General features: G+C 42.4%; 1 protein-coding gene across 1 annotated transcript in view; it reads right to left on the bottom strand.

Moving 5' to 3' along the window:
* Positions 1-16,225, bottom strand: part of LOC118316941 (probable phospholipid-transporting ATPase IIA) — a 31,593-nt gene that overhangs the window by 2,416 nt on the left and 12,952 nt on the right. The window contains exons 13-27 of the mRNA XM_035645242.2: positions 15,527-15,639; positions 14,470-14,679; positions 11,378-11,539; positions 10,310-10,402; positions 10,090-10,173; positions 9,142-9,312; positions 8,032-8,130; positions 6,719-6,808; positions 6,294-6,438; positions 5,099-5,163; positions 3,230-3,385; positions 1,514-1,578; positions 1,186-1,294; positions 1,033-1,090; positions 289-492 (exon numbers count right to left, since the gene is read on the bottom strand). Coding sequence (XP_035501135.1) covers positions 289-492; positions 1,033-1,090; positions 1,186-1,294; positions 1,514-1,578; positions 3,230-3,385; positions 5,099-5,163; positions 6,294-6,438; positions 6,719-6,808; positions 8,032-8,130; positions 9,142-9,312; positions 10,090-10,173; positions 10,310-10,402; positions 11,378-11,539; positions 14,470-14,679; positions 15,527-15,639 — 1,824 coding nt within the window. The remainder of the gene's footprint in view (positions 1-288; positions 493-1,032; positions 1,091-1,185; positions 1,295-1,513; positions 1,579-3,229; positions 3,386-5,098; positions 5,164-6,293; positions 6,439-6,718; positions 6,809-8,031; positions 8,131-9,141; positions 9,313-10,089; positions 10,174-10,309; positions 10,403-11,377; positions 11,540-14,469; positions 14,680-15,526; positions 15,640-16,225) is intronic.

The raw sequence follows: 16,225 nt of genomic DNA, 5'->3' as shown, positions 1-16,225 counted from the left end.
AGGAAACTAACAGGGCTGTTGGCATTTCCTCTTTGATACTGCGGTATGTCAGTTTGTCAGCGCTCTCACCTTTGGACTTCATCATATCCAGCATTATTGTACCCCACAGGCTTTATGTGAACTACGAGGACCACCTCGCTGCTGAACGCTGACGCACTATTTCAAGGTCGGCCAAAGCGCAATCGCATCAATCAGGCTGCAGTGAAACGAGCGGGAGGGGGACTGCATCTGTTTTCTTGTCTCTGTGAATACACAGAGCACGGGCTGGCGCGTCTTCGGTTCACTCACCGATGAAGTCGTGCATGAAGACGAGCGAGGCGGCGTAACAGGCCAAGCTCAGGAGCTCGCCAACTATCATGAGCCAGTGCCACGTCTGGATGGTCAGGGCCACCATCAGCAGCTCGGTCAGGATGAGAGACGTGAAGGAAATGGCAACGATGTGGACGAACTCCGACTCGAAGAGCAGCAGTGCCCCATACATGATGATGCTCCCTGTGGAAGACAAGAAGAGGCCGCAGGATTACGCAAACGCAAAGTTTGACCGCAGGGTCATTCGAATTAGTGAAGGTCCCCCCGTTGTCAGTGGCGTCGGGAGGATCTCAATGCTAAATGGCCTTCACGACACGTGAACATTTGGCTTCAGTTCAGGTATTTCAACTCAAGCGCAGATTTCGGGTCTTGGCGATATTTGCATCGCGCCATTCCCGCCTTTGCATTGACTTTGTACATAATCTCATTGCCCAAATAATTTGCTTTGCATTTGGTGTTAACATAACCTTAGAGCTATGAAGGACTGATAGTTATCAAGAGGGGTTTTATGAATGTGGGTTGCAGCAAGGGAGCTAGCTGAAAGACTTTAGCTACAAGCATTTTCATGTAATCTAGCCGGGCAAACATCTTATTCTCACCTGATGCCTCCTCCAAACCTCCAAACCAGCTGAGTCTGGACGTTGTTGTTGTTTTCTGAGGTTATGATTATCTCTGTAGTCATTGACTCATGATTATCTGCAGTTTGCAATAACTCTTCCTTACCTTGATAGATACTTATTAGGACCCATATTAGAAATGTCTTGAAAGATAGAGGCCGACCCTGTTGAAAGAGAATAGCGGATCATAATATGAATATTATGTCTTGCGTTTTGAATATTTTTGGCTGCGTTTAGGGGGAGAGCTCTCATTATATACCTTTAAGAGATCTTTGTATAACTCTGGATATAACATGGCAACTTCGGACTTAACATCCTTGTCCAACACCAGGGAGAAGACAGGGAACATGGTGTAGATGGTGGTGTAGCTGAAACAGACAAAACCAATTGTCGTCAGTGTGGAGAACATGCGCCAGACAAAATGGCACGAGGGCATAAAGTTTCACACATTTTGGATTCATCACAAATGCATCAGTTGTGCAGTTAATACTTTCACATTTTCCCCTTCTCACTTTTCAGCAGTGCCTTAACACAGAGGGAATGTCTCTTTTGACGCGTCATTGCACTTCACAGAGTTTGTATCTTACCCAATGACCAGAAATCCTTGGTAGAGTGGGACTGAAGCAAAGTAGAAAACAGAGGAGAAAACCGCCTGGGGACAAGAACAACACAAGAAAGCAGTTCATTCTTCTTTTCATATTAATATTTGGATGGCATTACTGATGATGATAATGGAGGGAAACGGGGGCATCACTTTTCAAATGCTAGTCACAAAAAAAGACATAGGAGCAAAAGAAAATAGAAACATTAACCTGTCATGGTAACACACAGATTTAAAAGGTGACCACACTCTGACTAAACAATTAAGCTAAATCCCACATTAAATGCAACGCCGCTATAATCCTCACTCGGCTGCTACTGCAGGAGAAAAACGGCACTGACTAATTCTGGCATGTGTGTCGCCAGCATATGGATGATGCCGGTATTGAGCTGTCAACTTGTCGGGCCGACCGTCCAGACGGCCCCCGAAACCAGACAGGTCACAGCTGCGGCTGTGGTCGGTGTTAATGTGAGACATGTGGAGGAGGGCCTCCCTAAAAACCACAAAGTCCACGGTGCGGTGAGTCACGGGCTGTCCCTCCACCGGGGGCTGAGATTGGACATGGGAAGTGTATTGGGGACGGTGTCGGGTGAGTGTGCATCTGTGTGTGTGTGTGTGTGTTGGGGGGGCTGCTCAGAAGGGCAGCATGGGCCCACTCCTCTGAGTCATCATACACCCCACCCTGCCATGACCACCCCTGGAACTTCTCCCTGCCTCGCCCCCAATCATTTCCTCCTCACATTTAGACGTTAGGTGTTGTGGATAAACATAACCCATACAACACTTTTTTTTTTCTTCTTTTTTAGACTTTTTACAATATGGTATTGTAAATTTAGCTCTGAGTTTTGATGTGGAAAGCGAAAAAAGCCAAAGTGACTTTCTAAAATCTTACCTTAAAACACAAAAACACTGTCTTTAAATGCTGACTCATAGGCTCAGTCCTCAGAGTATAACCACCTCATTTTAGTTTCAGGACATTCAACTGAATCAATACAACATGTGTTGTGCAAGGATTCCCCTTATTTTCATCAAGCTAGTGCACAGAAATGCAAACCAGCTCTCCTTATAACTTGCGGTAGTAGTGGAAGACAGACAAAGGAAAAAATAAGTGCTATTGCAATTTCTTTTCCTCTTGCCATGTTTTAGATTTCTTTTTCGATTACAGTCAAAATGTCATAATGCAATAGGTGTCAGTTACAATAATGTAAATTGTGGTTTAATATATTGTCTGTATTTTAGATGATTAAACTCCTGACTGAAACATTTGACAAACTTTGTTGTTGAAACCGAACAGAAAATTGTAAATTGGCACAGTAAAGTAGAATCTGAATCATCATTTTGTCTTTGTCAGGATTTACCATTAAGTTGTATATGAGCAGTATATTAACTTAATTAAATGAAAGCTTTCATAAGCCATTCTTACATCATGTACAAGAAAATAACCATTACAGACTTCGTTTTGATGAGGATTAGTTTGGCAGCAATATTTGCTATTTTAAACACAGAAATGTCTCAAATTCATGGATTAACATCTAGTGTTTCTGTGTTAACACAGATGTTTTCGTTTTGCACGCTCTCTGGGACAAAGTGGGAGGGATTGCCGGATTTGGTGGTCAGAGTTTTTTGCAAATTGAAACTCACTGTTGTGAAAACTGAGCCAACGGTTCAATACGGCCGATGAACGTAAGCGTTGTTCTTCTACCTGCATGGTGCTGATGCACAGGCTCCGGTGGATGACAAACTGGCTGAGGGCCGCAGACCGTTTGTAGCTGTTCCGACCGTGAACCATGAGCAGACGACCTAGATGTTTGAACTGAGTCACCGAGAAGTCAGCAGCCAAGGACGCCTGTTTTCCTTCCTGTCAAACACACAGCACAGAGGACAGTGAGAAGTCAGGAAAAGTGGTGACCTGAAAAACAGAACTTTGTTTACTGTAATTTGATGGTACGGCGACAGATGCATGTTTGGCTTAGAGCTGCAACAGTTAATCGATTAGTAAACAACTCCTAAATTATCGCCAACTATTTTGATAATCGTTTATTCGGTTCAAGTAGTTTTTATGGTGAGAAAGACAAAATTCTGATGATTTCAGCTTCTTCCATGTGATTATCTTCTGGTTTCTTTGCTCCTTTGTGACAGTAAACTAAATATCTTTGGTGTGTGGACAAAACAAAACATCATCTTGGGGTTTTGGGAAACACGATCGACATTTTTGACTATTTTATGACATTTTATGGACCAAACAAAAAAATGGTTAGTTGCAGCCCTAGTTTGGCTATTTGGAAACAGATACTAGTCTAAAAACACGACACTGTTAAGAATTAAGAATGAGATCTACAGATTCAAAGAAATCCTGGGAACACAAATACACTGAATACCATATTAATTAATAATAAGAAAGTACAGCAGCAACTAATTAACCTAATTACCCTCTTCATTTTCCAAAGCACAAGATTACATATTCATGTAGGTTTGTTTTTTTGACCAGCAGTCTGAAGAAGACAAGGAAAAAGAGCAAATATTCACTTCTGACAATCTAAAACCAGATCATTTTTAAACATCTTTGCTTTAAAAAAGGAAAACTCATTAAAATTATTCAATTATCAGTGAAAAGAAAAAGTCTTTCGATCACTGACAGATGACTGAGAAATCTCTTTTTTATAATAAATAAATGAACAGTGAATTCTGAAACAGCCCCGTTTCACTTTTCATCGTGGAACGGACCTGACCTCTCATTCAGTTATCAAAACTGTTGTGGATTTTTCTCTCAGCTGGCCGATAATCGATCAATTAGCTTATTGTTTAAACTTAATAACCAGTCCAGTACTCCAGTGTGTCTGATGGTGAATATATATCTCTACAGCTTCTTAATTCTCTGTTACACGAGTACATTTGTAAGGTGTCGTGCACAGATGTTCTCACAAAGATGTTCCCTCTGCTGTTGTTTCCCTCTTCCCGCCCACATGCCAAATACTTGCCCTTGTTTTTTAGGATGGTTGGAATCTTTAGTGGAAACTGTAAATTGCCAGTAGCTGTAAAGGTAACTGGATATTTTTGTCTGCATGCATGAGGCTTAAACTTTGGACCGATCGAGGGTGCGGCCCATCTTTTCCACACTGGTACATGCAGCTGTCTCCAGCGTCATCTTTAATGGACAGATGTGAGAGGGGTATCAATTTTCTCAACTATGTCTTGGCAAAAAATGCAAATAAGCATCTTTCCCAAAACGTTGAGAAATTCCCGTCAGTAATATTCCCTGCAGACCAATTGTACTGTGCGAGGTTTCATGTTTTAGCAAACTACATGTGGCCATCTTGACGGGAAGCGTACAGAGAGAGAAATTCATGGTGCGGCCCGATGAGAAACTCTTACTTTCTACTTGAGCACAATAGCATCCTGTCATCGTTTATTTCCTCTACACAGACAATAGATCCTCATGAAGAGGAATCATCTGTGTGCACGTCCCTCTACATGTCTCTGAACGTGAGAGAGATCTTGACAGGAAACACAAAAGCCAAAATCTGTGAGAGCGGCACGTCAATGTGAGGCGATGAGATGGAGCGAGTCTTACTTTTCCCTCCACTCCCACGCCACAGTCGGCTTCCTGGATCATGCTGACATCGTTTCCTCCGTCCCCTAAGAGAAAACAAAAAGCCATGGAAGTGTCAGAATTCACATCAGTGACTCACCAATACAAACGGTTGCAGAGAGAATTTTGTGTGTGCGTGCGTGCGTGCGTGCGTGCGTGCGTGCGTGCGTGCGTGTGTGAGTGTATTTTGTGAGACACTCCCTTAAATTTGGCCCGATTAGCAGATCAGAGCTGCAGCCAAGCCAGATAAAATGTCTGTTTGGAATTTGCCTGATAAAAGGGTGAGATAACGGCGCTGAGTGATGTAGGTGAAATTCATGAAAAACATTTTAAATAAAACAAGAAAAACCACAAGAAAAAATGTTAAATTCAGTGAGCTGTGTCCGACTGTTCTGCATTACTGACGTTTTCGTGTGTAAAACAAGAGAAGCACAAGAAATGATTTAGTTATTTCAAAGTTTGTGTATCAGAATTTTGTAACCAAAAAATGTGATATGATCCGGATGAATCAGTGGTGGAGAACAGTTCGCTATGAGTGACAGGTAAGAGTGGAGTCTCCCTGCAGGCTGCGAAGTGCATGACCCTCGCAGGGACACTCACACCTACAGCTTTTAACTACGAGGAGGGCGGCAAGGACGATACAAATTGAATTGATGTTTCGATGGAACAACAATGCGGGCGCGATTGCGAGAGAGGGGGAGTTAAAAAGCGCTGCACACAGTTCTACAATGACACAACAGAGCAATAAACAAAGTCAGAGGTCGTACATTTAATATGAAATATGAAATTGAAAAGAATTTGTTCATTATAAAACTGTTGCGGGACAAATTTAAAACTATGGTGGGCTGCAAAATCGAAGAAATTAACATGAAACACTGTCCTATCATCCTATATGATTCAAATAATAATATTTAAATCAGCTGTGCTTGACCCTGGCATTTTAATAAGGCCACGGTCAAGCCGGCATAGAGGGAGTGCTGGGGAGAAGATGAGTGACGGAGGTTTTGGCTGAAACAGATAAATATATTTTGCGGAGGATGTGGAGAAAGGAGAGGTGTTAAACGTTAAAAACCCAGGGATTAAAAAAGAGAAAGAAAACAAGATCAAGTTGAAAGCCGATTGGACCGATTCCCTCCGAGTGAAACGGCTGTTGGGGCGGTTTCTATTTTCCACTCACCTACAGCGCAGGTGAGTTTGCCTGTGCGCTCTTGCAGCAGCCGCACTATCTGGGCCTTCTGAGTGGGCGTGCACCGACAGCAAACCACAGCGGGACACTGACACGCAAGTTCCATGAACTCGTACTCGTAGTACTTCAGGCAGACCTGTGAGGAGAAACGGATCACGGTGAAACGGGCGAGCAAACGAGGCCACCACATGCGCCTGATCTCGGCTGTGGATCTTCAGCACCTCGATTCCACTTACAGTTTAAACGCCTACTGCAGATCAGGAAAGTGACTCTAACCACAGATACCACTTCCAGAGATGCTTCATTGGCAGCGATATTATCACGCATCACACAGAAAACAGTTTCATAAAGTATAGATAAATCCGTGGGAGGAGGTTAGAGACACACACACCCACACAGACACACTCAGTGTTTACCTCAAGCGAGTCCCCCGATATCACCAGAGCGCAGTCGTGTTTTCTCCTGAAAGCGTTGAGCTCCAGGTGGGCTTCCCCTCGCGTTGTAACCTAGGACAATGACAACCACACATTTATCAATGCACGCATATGGAAGCACAACCAATAGAAAAAAAAGAAGCTCTCCACAAGAATATGTATCAAGCGTGACAAACTGTCAGCGCCCTGATCGTTATCAGGCAGAAGAAATGGCAGCTTCAGCGTTAGAGCGACCGCATTTCTGCCAGACATCCACCGAACTAACGTTAATCTATTTCGATAATCTGCGTTAAGATTTTGCTCACAGAAACATTACTTCAAATAACGGCATGTTGTAAAACGATAATCAAATCATCGGGATCCTAATGAAAAGTCAATAAGACGATAAAATGTAACTACTGCCCCCTTTGGCTGAGCTCACTACTAAATATTTAATTTGTAGTTTTATTAATATACACAACAAGTGAAGTAGCACTACATCACACTTCAATAAAGGTTTATGTAGTGCTTATAAATATGTGGTACTGAAATCTTTATTGGATAGGGAAACTGGGAAAATATAAAAACAACAGACTTTCCAAACAATTTCAGTCAGTTTCAAATATAGATTTTAAAATCTCTCCAAAAATGCCGCACTGACAAGGCATGGTGTTAATCTGTCAACGAGAGTTAATGCTCCGTTATGAATATCCTTCAGCCGCTGACTGTTCATACGTCAATCCAGATCAGGCCATTGGTGGCCACCAGGAAACTAATCCAGATGTATGTGTTGCAGGCCCAGTCAGCAGTCCGTCCCCCCCCCCCCTCCGCTGGGATGGAGGTTTTCAAGCCGTGCCAACCATTGTGTTTCTCTTCCAGTAACCGCAGTTGTGCGCAAGTTGTAACCTTCCTATATGGCAGCCGCTCCTCTCTGCTCTGGCTCGGCTCCAGAGAGGAAGGCAGAAAGGGGGGGACTATCAAAGCCACGAGAGAGCCTGAAACCTGAAAAACTAATTAGGAAGTGAGCCCTCTGCATGTTCCCTCTGGGAGTGGTTCAGCTGGTTTCTCCTCGCTGGCTGAAGCGAAGGCCTGTTTGTTCTCCCTGACAGTGGCTTGGATGCCTTCGCTGGTGGGAGGTGATTTATTCGGGCGGTGGACGCTGGGGCCTGGGTTGCATGCATAGTTGTGTGGCGGCGCTGTGCGACCACGAGCAAAGGGGCCTTTGGCCGCGCAGAGGACGGATGCCCGCGGGTCGGCCGGGTCGGGAGACAGAAAGCAGACAGAAAAGGGAAGACAGGTCCTTGTCCTGCACTTACGGGTCTGAAGATATGGATGTCCTGGTTGCGGGTGATCAGATGGGCGTTCTTCGCCGTGCACGTGGCCGTTTCCAGCTTGTCTCCCGTCAGCATCCACACCTACACAGGAAACCAGAGAATTTATGGTTGTTTTTTAAAAATATGTTTGAAGAGGAATTCCACTCAGATTTGTAAACAAATCAAAGAAAATACCTTTCTGTTTCAACAACCTGTCAGTTACATCAGTTAACAAAAGACATAAAAGACTAATTGGATCACGGGAACCTGCCTGTAGCCGAAGTTTGTGGACTTATCTTACTTCTGCTTGTGATTCAGAGGGGAGACAAACACGTGTCATCGCATAGACAAAGAATCCAGATCATGTCTCAGGCTCATTCTTAATGGAGTTGCTTTGGAAGTTGCTTATAAAAGCTTTTAGTAGATCCAAATTACACAAAAAGAAAAGTCTTAACCTTAATGGAATGGGGGGGTTTAGACATTCATCACATACATTTCTGCTTCCACTCACATTCAGCAGAGATTAAATGAATCACAGCATTGAAAATTACATTTTTAAAGTTCAGTTGTGACTTTCAGGGAAAAATGCACTTTTTTCTCTGGATAATCCACAGAACAGTGTCACTGTTTCAAAGTTTCCCTGGAGCAGCTTTCTGTGGAAGAACTACTCCCCACGAGAACTGTACAGGGACACTGTTTCTGGAAATATGATATAGATTTCTTTATGTTATTTCACTTTCTAAACACTGCGAGAAGCTGAAATTATAATTCATTCACTGCACTGTGGTGGAGGAAGAAATCTTAGATACAGATCTCTGAACTTGAGAAAATACAACTAAACCTTCCTGCACAGCTTGATTCCACTAGAGCTAAAAATCTTTAATCTTTTTTCTTATTTTGGGTGAACCAACCCTTTAAATAACGAAGAGGACTGTCAGACAAGTCTTTACAATAGAGACTCATGAGCTTTCTGGTTCTCTTGAACAAATCCAAATGTTTGAGTGACTTTTCTTTATGTAGATATGAAAAACAAATGTACTTGTGTCATATGGGTTTTTAAAAAATGTTGTTACTACTGTGAGCTATGAGGCCATCCGTCATCCTGCTGCAGACCTTAATGCCTGCGTTGCGCAGGATCTCCAGGGTGGGCCTGACGTCGGTCTGGAGCTGGTCTTCCACCCCGGTCAAACACAGCAGCTCCATCTCCATCTCCAGACTCTCAATCACTGTGGCCACCTTCAGGGAGCGGTCGTGGACGCTGAGCTTGGCCTGGACGTACCGCGCCTGGGGACGCGAGGCAGGGATGTGGAAGAAGGTGAAAATTAGCATAAATAAGATCGAATCTTTGCAAGAGTAAAGAAAAGATGGAGAAAACACAGCAACAGGGATGCCCTACACAGTGTGCAGGATTCAACACTTCCATATAAGATTTTTACGTTTCAGTATGAATATAAAAGAAACGTGATCAATGGGTCTGTGCCCATTTTCGGCGTTTCGGCTCCGGGGCTATTTGCGAGTGAGATAAAGCAAAAAATAATCTGAGTGTGAGTCATGCGGGAACACAAACTCTGTGTGTGACTCACTGGTGGTGAGTCACTGGTGCCCACCCCGCTCACACAATTATACACTTCACAAAAATGGGCCTGGGGACGAAGTCTGCAGGGGAGACTGCCCTGCCTTGCTTAAACAATGAGTGGGGCCTGGGTGTGTGTGTGTGTATGCTTGGGAGGGTGGGGTGTACGGACTAGAAGTTGAGGGGTCAGAGGTTAGTCTTATTACCCTCGAACACACTTTGACATTTGGAAATATTGAACATGTCGGCATAAGATATCAGTCCGCGTCCGACTGTAATTTGAGCAGAACAGATGTGCGACACAAAGTGGATATTTCTGTTGTTTACAAGCTGTAATGGTTTCACTACACAAGAGAGTGAATTTGGAACATTGCTATCCACACTTAAGCAGCAGCATCTCCGCCTATCTTAGAATCAATATGAGACGCAGTCCGTCGACATCCGAGCCTCAGAGCACTGTGGGGCTGAACTCACGACAGAGCGCTCACCTCGAAATCTTGATACTGCTCCTCGGTCAGGGACTTCTTGGAGACCACGAGGACCCTCAGACCTTCCCTCGCCATGTTTCCACACTTGAAAAACACAGACACGACAACATCTGGAGTCAGCAGGTTATACACAGTCTGTGGGTTTATTTATAACGGCAATAAAATCACTGTCAATTGCATAATGATTTGTGAAAAAAAAAAAAAAAGAGGGAAATCTCACCTCCTCCTCCAGCCAGTCGTTATACTGGACGATGCCTGCCATCACCACATCAGCACCTTTCATGTAGAACGTGATCTCCCCCGTCGATTCATCCTGGAACCCAAAAAATATGTCCAGTTTATTCCTGCGTGACACGTGACCAGGATACAAAAACAATGAAATACCCAAGTATGCTTCACTCGCCCACGTGAGCCCGATGTGAACATTTCAAGATTCCGTGCGTTGCCTAGAAATGCATAACTTATTTTGGCATTCGCGGAGGGCTTGAAAATATTATCATGAGGAAGTCAAGCTTCAAAATCCCAGGCTTCCTGAGTTATAGCACGGCGGCCAACAGAAATAAAGTTAGTCATCAGACTTAGTCAGAGGTCGTGGTAAGGTAAGTTTTTACACAGATAATGTTAGCTTATTCTTGTTATTTCAGGGGAAAGCCAAGTAATGACCGGCATCATAGCAACAACCACTGATCTACAAGGACCTGACTAAAATTTGTATCATTCTGTGCAATATCTATTTATATGCATATTTATTTATTACATATTTTTCTAATTCCAATCACTGCATTCAAATCCAAACTACAGCTGCAACAGTTAATCGATTCATCGATTAGTAATTGTCTACTAAATTAGTAGTATTTACAGTGAAAAAGAAAAAGGAAAATTCTATTATATACTGTATATATTTAGCTTCTTAAATATGAATATTTTCTGGTTTCTTTGCTCCTCTATGACAGTCAACTAAATAATCGTTATTTGCAGCCCTAATCCAAACCAGGGCACATTATAGCCGTCATTCACAAGGATAGCACTCTGTTTAAAATGTAAATAGCTTTTATCTCATTTTTACTGCATATTTTCTACCTGTTCCCTTGTTGCCTTGACTCTTGCTGCTGCTGTAAGGAGGGAATTTCCCCGGCGTGGGATTAAATAAAGTTTTATTTATCTTATCTTACACTGACTGTAACTGAAAGTAAATATTTAAAAAATCAAGCGAAGCAGAAATGCTCAAAAGCTGCTGCTAACGGAGGGGAACGTTAGTGACAAGAAAATAAATGATTCTGGGACTCACTCGCACGATGATGCCCATCCTCTTGCTCTCATAGGTGAAGGGGAAGATCTGCAGGATGGTGAAGTTCAGAATTTGGCCAGTAGGGGTCCGCAGCTGCATGGAGGACTGGTCTCTTCCCACAAGTGTCAGCCCAACGCTCTCAGTCCACTGCACCAGCGACACCTACCAACAGCACATTGTAAAGACTGGTAGTAAGGTAGTCATCAAAACACACTGACTAAAGGGGCAAAAAAGGAGGGTAGGACGCCAAATATTTATCGAGTTGCTAATATATATTTAGTTTTAAACAAATAACACAATATTATCATCACCTGGGAACATTGAGCGAGAGAGAGAAAAGTGGCCGCTGCTTGTGCTTTTATTATTCCTGTGGTGAAGCCCTCATGTCAATATGACGTTCAATTACTTGAATTACAGGGAAAAGAGCCAAGGACACTTTGGAGAGAGCCGCTTGTCAGAGAGCACAGTCGCCATTTAGCCCTAATCAATAGCTCGAGCGTTTTCAGCACTCAAAACTATCGATTGATAAACAACGGAGACGTCCATTTCTGAAGTGAAAATATTGTAGGCGTTTGTGAAGGACACGACAAACAGACGACATCCATTAATACAACGGTTGTGTGTGTGTGTGTGTGTGTGTGAGAGACGACATTGCTCAATAACTTCCAGACCAGAAGCCAGATCACATGCCCAATTCATCATCCATCTTCTGACAGAGCTAATGGGCGACGAAGGGGCCAAATGGACGCAGATGAGAGAGACCAACACAAATTGCCACGTTCAAACTCAACTTTTTTTTAAACCGCAGATTTTGTGTTTCCCCGAAATTACAAAAAAAAAACATGAGCACGTAGTCTGACAATGCCTGGCTCCGGGGTGCTGTTTAACGTCAGAGCAGCCTCTGACTACACACCGTGATCTTTGTCATCCAGGTTGGGAAACATGAGGATTGTGCTTAGTCACACAGTCCAGAAATATTCGCTGTGTGTGTGTGTGTGTGTGTGTGTGTGGAGGCATTCTGGGACCTGGTGTGTTCTGCCACGACAGCACCACCTCGTAACAGCAACATCTGGGATGGCTGTCGACTTCTAACTGGACTCAATAATGCTGTTACCGGTTGACTTGACTCACAACAACCACCACGCGGCTGACAGGTTTATATCATGAGCTGAAAATAAAAGTAAATTTAGGTATCTGCTCTGCTTCGTGAATCACACGCAACGTCAGCCTCACACCAATAAAATGGTTCCAACGTTAATGCATGGTTTTCTATTTTCATTTGCATTTCTCTCTCTAAAAAAAAAAAAGTGACAAGAGACATGAAAGAGGGTCACTGTGGACTGATATAGTAAAAACCATGTACTCAACAGTCGCTAACATCGTGTCCATATCGCTCACAGCCAAAACCAGATCTATATTAAGACTTCCTGAAAGCTGAGGGAAGGCAAACTCAATCTCAGATTGTATGAAACTAAGACAGTGCAGCGTTCAAGGCTCAGCAACTCAGAGAAAACTGTTAAAACGGTTATTAAATAAAGTCAAACCATAAAAACCTTGGTTCTGGCCACAGATATGCGGGGCTCTATTATTGTATACCATCAGGGAGGAAATTTCAAAAGGGGATAAGTGCAACAGGCTGGGGAGCACATTGAGGAAATCCGTATTTACGCCGCAGGAAACCGATCAGGTCGAATTCCGCAGCCATCTTCCTGATGTTCAAAGAGTTCATGCTGATCAAGGATATAAATGTGTGAGATACCTTTTGATTTGTGATTGTTTTCCCTTTAAGGAAGAACGAAGAAGCGTAGACACTCGAGATAATGTGGCTGCTGCAGATGGGAAAAAAAAGAACTCTGAAAGCCTGTTCTCATGTCAGGTCTTTCCTGTTTTGGCCTTGAGAAATGATGTTTATGTAGATGAAGTGTACATTTCCCAACAGGACAGGTCGAAATATATCAACCTAAAAATCAAGCTTTGTCTGATTTTATTAACGTATAACATCTGACAGAAATATTGTACCACACAGACAGAAAAAAAGAAAAATAGAAAAAGTAGTAACTGTTTATGATGGTTTCTAATGAAAAAAAAGAAATCCAGTGTGTAACTTTGTTGTTTCCTTTTACGTTATGTTCCAGTTTCTAATTTTACATTTTTTTTCCTTCCTTCTTCTTGTAAAATCGATTCTAATATTTTAAATGCTGTATAAAGTTTTTTTTGTTTTTGTTTTGTGAAGCACGTTGAGCTGCATTTCTTCTAACAGCATATAACTAAAATTCATTAATATTATGAACATCCAGAACAAGACAGAATTCACTGAGATTTGATGTTAAATGATGATTAGATGTTGTATAATAAAGTGTAAAAGGTGCCCACCAAATATGTTTTATGGCCTATAAAAAGGGTTTTCTATGAATAATAATTTATCTGATACAGTCTCTGGTCTGATAAGGTTTTTCCACATAAAGTTTAAACACCTTGTTTATTAGCTCTTAAAATGACTCATCCACCCATCATTGAAAAACATGACGTGCGACGTGAAAAATGTTTTTCATTTCAAACATTTTTCTAATCGACATAAGACGTCTCTTCACTAAAAAGTCCCTTTTTGTCTACATTTGCATAAGTTGTATATCAGAATATAATTAACTTCCAAACCAACTGTGATGTCACATATGCTTGCACATACACATCTTAAACTCAGATTTAAGGTGAACTTTTCTCCTTCAGCAGATGAATTTGAAAACAGCTTACTGGTGTCAAAATCTGCAAATAAATCATTCTCCACAGTGAAGGTCACAGAAAGAAACAAAAGAAAAAAATAAGTTTTGGTCTGGACAGGGACTTTAAATCATTGAAGTTCTTAATGACATATTTTAGGATTTAATATTAAATGGGTTTTTTTTGTTGTAATTCAGTTTTCACCACTCAAGATAAAGAAATCATTAAAAAAATCTATACATTTTCAATCAGCAGGCAGAATTTCCTCAGTCAATAAATGTGCATGTAATAATCCTGTTGGTAAAACATCAGCATTAATATCAAGACTGTAGGAACGCGGACTGGCTCAGTGTGACTGGTGGACGACGTCATACCTCGTCTGGGCTGGAAGCCTGGTAGACCCTGCATGTGTCCTCGTAGTGCTGCTCGGCCTCGGCCTGGTCCGTCACGCCGTTGGACTCGTACACCGGCGTCACGTTGTGCACCAGCGCGATGGCCTTCACGGCCTCGTGAACTCTACTGATGATGGTCTTGCGGACCTTAGTGGCCGCCGGAGCCCTGGAGGCTGGGAGGTCATGGGTGGGCTGAGGACAATTACAGACAGACGGTACTGGGATCTGATCGTGGTCATAGCCATTAATACTGATAATGTGTGTTTAGGAAAAAGAGGTCGCTGTCTGAGTGACTGAAAAATAAACAAGCTGCATGATTATTTGAACTCCTTTATACAACAATACACAAAGACACATAGGTCTGTGTTTTGTTGCACAATATATTGTCGCAGAAATAATTGCGATAAACAATATTATCATAATTTTAAGACCATTTTTTGATAGTGAATCATAATAATCATCGTAATTATCGTGACAGGCTTAAAGACACACATTCAATGGGTTTTATTAGGAAACATAGACTAGTAGCTGGGGATGTGCAGGTTTAACTGTGAGACCAGTTGCCTCTACCACAACCAGCTTTTGACCACTGCCGTGACAGTGGCCCTGTAAACACAAGCAGATGTTTAAAGAAAACATGAAGAAGTTGCCTTTTTGCATTGTGGCCTTGCTATTTTTAGAAAGCCCACCGTGCGTTCCAGGGGTTAATGGTAGCGTCATTAAAGAAGTCCGGTCAGTGCTTCGCTTGTGGGCTAATCCTGTTTCCTGCTTCACTAACCTCTGGTGTCAAGGGGGACAAAGAGTGTCATCTGAGGTCAGGAAGCATTCAACCAAACAATAATCACAAACTGATACCTTTCTTTGAAACAATGTTCGCGTCTGTTTGTTTTTCCCCTTTCCCAAGCTTCTTTTTTTTTTGAATTTCAATCTTCTCCTTCTCTGTTTGTTTTCCCAAGTGTTGGGAGTGGATTTGTTCATTTTCTTCTCTTTGACGGACGCAGAGCATTGTTGCACAATGTATTTATTTATTTATTTTTACCTGTGTGTAGGCGCTGAACACATGGCTCTGCACTTCATCCATTGAGTCCATCCCATAGGCCACAGTTCCAAGATGGAGCCGCCGGAACACCATTTCATTTTGGGTCAGAGTCCCTGGCAACGATTAACATGAAATACATGGAAAAAGTCAAATGTCTTTCAACTGAAACTTTCATTACATTTTCAAGAATAATTTCCACATTTTGCAAAACGTCTGATTTGGATCAGATTTTGGCTGTTAAATAAAATTATATCTATAAAAATTTAACTATACACTATCACATTTTTGCAGACACTAATCATGTCACATTGTGATTTGGGGGGAAAAAAATGGTAAGAAAGCCAGACGCCTTCCCTTTGACACTTCACACAACCTTCTAATCCTCACACTTCCTTTAAAAAGCATTTTCAAAACCCTCGGGGCCTAACACGTACATTAGCCTGACCTCTGGCCTCGTCACGCTCTGGACGGGGAAACGACCGATCATTTTATTGAGCACGAGGGCTGTAAACCTGACGTGCAACACCTCGCATCTGAGGAAGTGCACTGACGGGAGTAAAGGTGTGTATTAATGAGAGGCTTTAAGCTTTTCTTTTTAATAATTATTCAAGGGTCCGATAAGTAGGAGGTCTCTAGGAGCAGAAATCGGAAAGGAAAAACACTTAAGCCTGTCCAACTGGATACTACCTTGGTAAATCC

This window comes from Scophthalmus maximus, chromosome 3, assembly GCF_022379125.1.
Source record: "Scophthalmus maximus strain ysfricsl-2021 chromosome 3, ASM2237912v1, whole genome shotgun sequence".
NCBI lineage: Eukaryota > Metazoa > Chordata > Actinopteri > Pleuronectiformes > Scophthalmidae > Scophthalmus > Scophthalmus maximus.
The sequence above is the reverse complement of the archived record's forward strand: the minus strand, read 5'-3'. Positions and strand labels throughout refer to the sequence as shown.